This window comes from Scardinius erythrophthalmus (assembly GCF_964197995.2).
Source record: "Scardinius erythrophthalmus genome assembly, chromosome: 17".
Lineage (NCBI taxonomy): Eukaryota > Metazoa > Chordata > Actinopteri > Cypriniformes > Leuciscidae > Scardinius > Scardinius erythrophthalmus.
Genome location: NC_138237.1, coordinates 11,934,059 through 11,938,943, shown reverse-complemented (window position 1 = coordinate 11,938,943; position 4,885 = coordinate 11,934,059). Strand labels below are relative to the sequence as shown.

At 37.9% G+C, this 4,885-nt stretch overlaps 2 protein-coding genes across 2 annotated transcripts in view; one reads left to right on the top strand and one right to left on the bottom strand.

Annotated features, from left to right (window-relative positions):
- The first annotated feature begins 155 nt into the window (after positions 1-155).
- Positions 156-4,104, top strand: tpgs2 (tubulin polyglutamylase complex subunit 2). The gene is made up of 7 exons (XM_081390693.1): positions 156-297; positions 949-1,028; positions 1,126-1,213; positions 1,430-1,561; positions 1,656-1,766; positions 1,887-2,050; positions 3,366-4,104. Exons 1-7 carry the CDS (start codon positions 222-224, stop codon positions 3,585-3,587), a joined length of 873 nt encoding a protein of 290 aa, XP_081246819.1. The 5' UTR covers positions 156-221; the 3' UTR covers positions 3,588-4,104.
- A 233-nt stretch (positions 4,105-4,337) lies between these two features.
- Positions 4,338-4,885, bottom strand: part of aqp7 (aquaporin 7) — a gene marked incomplete at its 3' end in the record, with an annotated part of 5,357 nt that continues 4,809 nt past the window's right edge. Inside the window, exon 6 of the mRNA XM_081390692.1 lies at positions 4,338-4,527. Coding sequence (XP_081246818.1) covers positions 4,338-4,527 — 190 coding nt within the window. The remainder of the gene's footprint in view (positions 4,528-4,885) is intronic.

Sequence of the window (4,885 nt, the reverse complement as noted above, 5' to 3'; positions counted from 1 at the left end):
TTTTTCATCGTTGGTGAGTGTGATTGGATGCATTAACTTGCTTCGCCCGCCCATCCAGTATACTATTGGTCAAATCACTAATCTCTCATTTTCTCAGCCAATAGGAGTGCAGAACCGCAATGTTTTGGTTCTGCGTGCTTAGTAACCTCAGCATCCGTCAGTGTGACTGCAGCAAGAGAATAAATGTCATATACCGTAGATGCTTTTTGTGTTATTTTGGAATGGAGGAGATGAAAGATGAGAAGACATTCAAGGTGTTTGTAGATAGACTCACCCTCGGTATTACTCGGGTTTTGGGTGAGTGGACGATGTTTAATAAAAATAATTGTAGACTGCATCCTAATAGGCTGCATGCCCTGCTGAAGAAAACACCATAGCTAGCTCCTCTCCCGGGTTGGTCTGGTTTTGGGTTCGTGTTAGTGGATCAGGCTAGGAGGCCAGCTTGGCTAGACTGGGAGACCATCTTAAACCAGCTAAGACCAACAAAGCAGCTTAGGGTGATTTCATATTTTGTGAGTGTGTATGTGTGTTGTTTAACCTACACTGAGAGGACCAAATGTCTCCACAAAGATAGTTAAACGTGAAAAAGTTTACATTGTGGGGCCATTTGGCCAGGCCCCATGAGGAAAACAGCTTAAAAATCATACAGTGATGTTTTTTTAAGTTTTCTGTGATGTATAGGTTTAGGTTTATAGGTAGGGTAAGTGTGTAGTTGTGGTGTGTGTGTGTGGGGGGGGGGGGTTAGATGTACGTCTATGTAGATGTACGTCTATGTAAAGATATAAAAACAAGTGTGTGTGTGTGTGTGTGTGTGTGTGTGTGTGTGTGTGTGTGTGTGTGTGTGTGTGTGTGTGTGGCTGTCTTAGCACTAATGCAAGCCAAGTCAGTTATCAATGTTATTACATACATATGCATGCATGATTCTTTGGCATGTTTTCTGCTTGACAGAGAACCTCCCTGGTGTGCTGGATGTACGGTTTGCAGAGAAAGCCCCTGCAGAAAAGAGATGCCTTCTCTCCTGGGAGCAGGTATGGAGGTATTTCAATATAACAGAGAATCTTCTCAAAGCAGGTCTTTGATGTGGGTATATTTATATCGGGTGTGTTTTTCCTGTGTGTTCTCCAGAAAAACAACTGTGTTTTGCCGGAAGATCTCAGAGATTTCTATCTCACAACAGACGGCTTCATGCTTGCCTGGAACTCCAAGCTGGAAAGTGAGCACCCTGAAACATGCACTGATCAAATGAAACCCATTATAGTGTGGTTAATCCATGACGATGCTTTAAATGTAGCCCTATTATACTGCTTTTTAATATCTGATCAGTGTTTTACTTCTGTGACCACATCATTATACATGCACATCATTGTTTTATTTTTTGATATTATGGTTACGCTTTTATTATAAAAAAAACTATTCATGTGTCTTCCAGATGAAGTGGTTCCAGTGGGATGCATGGTGATAGACAGTGTTGCTCAGCTACGACCCCTGATTCAGTCAAATGTATATTCTCTCCCCAATGCACCTACCTTAGCTGATCTTGACTTCGATGATGACTTACAGGGTGAGATTTTCTTTCATGTTGAGACATTTTATCTTCATTTCATTGCATGCAAATTTGCATGAATTATATACCCTATGTCATGTCTCTTTTTTAGAATCTGATGGCCCTGAACAGCCTCACTTTGATTGCCGTAGTCGCATATTTGAACTGGACCCCTGCAATGGAAATGGCAAAGTATGCCTTGTTTACAAGAACTGCACTCCAGGTGATTATGCATCCCACACTTAATCCAGAAGGATATGAAGAGTTAGCATACAAAAAAGGTTTAGGCTCTATCATTTTAATCTACCATCTGGCCCTGTGTCTGCTGGCCCATTCTGTGTAGGTGTAATGGCCCAGCAGTGTGAGGTGTGGTTCTTGGACCGATCACTTTTCTGGCACTATCTCACCCCCTCCTTCACTGCCTACTACCGACTTATGATCACTCATCTGGGGCTTCCGGAGTGGCAGTGTAATTTCACTCCGTATGGCCCCAGCCCGCAAGCTAAGGTCAGCATTATCTATTCAGTTCTATCAAATCAGAATATTTAAGTTATTATTATTAAATTATTATGTTTTTTTATTTGACTAAAGTCTACACAAAATGTTTTCTAAAAGATTAATATACATTCTGTATGTTTTTACACATTTATATTTGGTGGCAGATACAGTATATATGGATACAAATTTTTATTTTATTTTTTTACAGCCAGAACAAATTGAATTAAAGGAGATGTGTGTATTTTTTCTGTTAAAATACTTAATAGCCTTTGGCTTCCTTATTTTATTCTGTATATTTTATTTAATATATGCAAACGTGTATAAAGTAACAATCACTTCATTGACTTTAAATGGCCTGTTTTAAATACACTACCGTCTGTAGTAAAAGTGTGGGGTTGGTAAGACTTTTTATTGTTTTTGAAAGACCTCTATTATGCTCACAGCTCACTGATGCTGAATTTTTGGACCAAATATACAGGAAAACACTATTATTGTTACATTTTTATTGCAAATTAAAATTATTATTTAAATATATTTTATTATTTATTCCTGTGATGGCAATCACAGCATTCCAGTCTTCGGTGTCACATGATCCTTCTAATTTGCTGAGTTAATGCTTTAAGAATGTTGAAAACAGTTATGCTGCCTAATATTTTGTTTCATATTTTTGTGGAAACTCTCAAAATAATTTGTTTGAAATATAAATAACTTTTAATAAATTTGAATATGTACTTGATTAATAAAAGTATTAATTCTTTGAAGAAAAAAAAAATCTTACTGTGCCCAAACTTTTAAATGATAGGGTTATGGAATTTACAGTTAAAGACCAGATATGATTAATGAAGAACAGGAGTTAGGAGGGCAGTCAATTTAAGACAAGAGTCAGAATTATAATAAATTAAAGAACATTTTTACTAAAGATAGTTTGCAGAAAACAAGTCAGTCGATCTCCAATAATGCCACTTGTTCCTTAACCTGTCACCAAGAATACTTACACACACACACACACACACACACACACAAAACTTCTTCAAGGCTGAATTTGGTCAGGCTCTAACTTTCAACAGGAGGCTCTTCCCAAAACATCCAGATAATGTGTTCTTTCAGTGAGAGGACGCTTTAATATAGATAAGCAAAGTAAATGCTTTAACTAAGAAATGGTCACTTAAACTATAGGTTCCAATGACCCTTGTGACCTATAGTTGTCATGGTGAGCTAGAAGAACATATATATATATATATATATATATATATATATATATATATATATATATATATATATATATATATATATAAGCAACTTCTCCATTGATTTCTTGATACAGCAATGGGCCGCTCTCTACCAACCCCTGACGTTCTATGGTGATCCCTATCTTGACACATCCAGTGAACCTTTATTGAACAAGCTGGACCCAGCCAAGGCATTCCGCGGCAAGGCCAAGCCACCCACTCCCAAGAAGAAGCAGCCAGCGCAGGTCCCAGCGAGTGGCGGCAGTACAGCCAAAGGACAAGGGGTCTCGTGGAGACACAGCGTGACTAAACGGTGACCCCGCCGTCCCAACAAATGCCCACTGACTGTTCCCATAGTAGGGCTGGGCGGTATGACGGTATATATCATTACCGCCATAGAAAATGTCAACTGTAACAGATTTTTTCAGTGGCCGTGGTTAACTCACATGCAGCGTGTGTGAGACTGAGACTCTGAGATTTGTCAAAGAAACATGGAGAAAGCAGATCAAGAGGATCCACAAAGGAATTACGTTTTCTAAAGGGTTGTTGTTAACGTGATATTTTCAACTAGAGCAGTGCAGCACCCAGACAGTTTAGAGGAATGCACATGCTCGCAACGGGGCTTACTTGACAACAATATATCAATATCATAACGAATAGAAATAACGTATCTATCCGTCTCATACCGCCCACCCCTACCGTATGGGCGTGTTGACTGTTCTTTTGGCTAATGCTGGGCATTTATCATGACTTAAGCAGCTTAATTTCATCTATTGATGCCCATAAGTCTATGTGAGTGTGTGTGTGTGTATTTATTAAAGATCAAACATGGACAATCCTGAGTCCTGAGATTCTTCAGTAGCTTATTCCTCTAACTCAAAAGGTAGTACTGTAGTAGCTACACACTGGACTGAGAAAGTTTGCCTGAAAAACATTTACCCCATAGGCTTTTCAGCCATTATCCATGTTTCATGTTATTACTGTAAACATCCCAGATCCCCTCGGTAGAAATGGCACTTTCTTTCTTTGGTCTCTGTAACATTCTTGGTCCTTAACTTGAGCAGGTCTCACACAGATATCTCTGTACTGCCATTCTTGCACTTTTCCAAAGGAACACATTCAGGATCTCCCGTAGACTGTGTCTGAGTTCTTTTATCAGGGTGGTGTAGCTCTACAAATGCTTTGTAGATTGAAGCCCCAGTCACTCCACCAATAAAGGGGGCCACCAAAGGTACCCACCACCATCCATTGCCTGCCCTGGAAATACATTGAGGCAACACTTTAATTAAATGTAATCAAATTATGCTGTACTGTTAGTGTAATTTACACTTTCAAATTAAGTAATAAATATTGAAAAAAAATGCGTTGTAATTAAATGTTTTAATAATTTAATAATTAAAAAAATATTATTTATTATTAAATTAAGTTCTTAAAACAAAATTTTACATAGTTTTACATCTTTACAGTGATCATACAACAAATTTAGGCATAGCCTACTACTTTAAATAAAAAAAATTCTTGTTACATATCTGATCTGATAATTGTATTTTTTTTCCCTATTGTCAACTTTTGAGTAAAATCACAATGGATGTTTTTTTAATCAATGTCTGATTAA

What these genes read in the sequence shown, in the direction of transcription:
- tpgs2 (XM_081390693.1), top strand. Translation starts at nt 222, where the DNA reads ATGGAGGAGATGAAAGATGAGAAGACATTCAAGGTGTTTGTAGATAGA. An exon ending in CGGTATTACTCGGGTTTTGG is followed by an intron (nt 298 to 948) that starts GTGAGTGGACGA and finishes TCTGCTTGACAG; the next exon opens with AGAACCTCCCTGGTGTGCTG. An exon ending in TTACAAGAACTGCACTCCAG is followed by an intron (nt 1,767 to 1,886) that starts GTGATTATGCAT and finishes CATTCTGTGTAG; the next exon opens with GTGTAATGGCCCAGCAGTGT.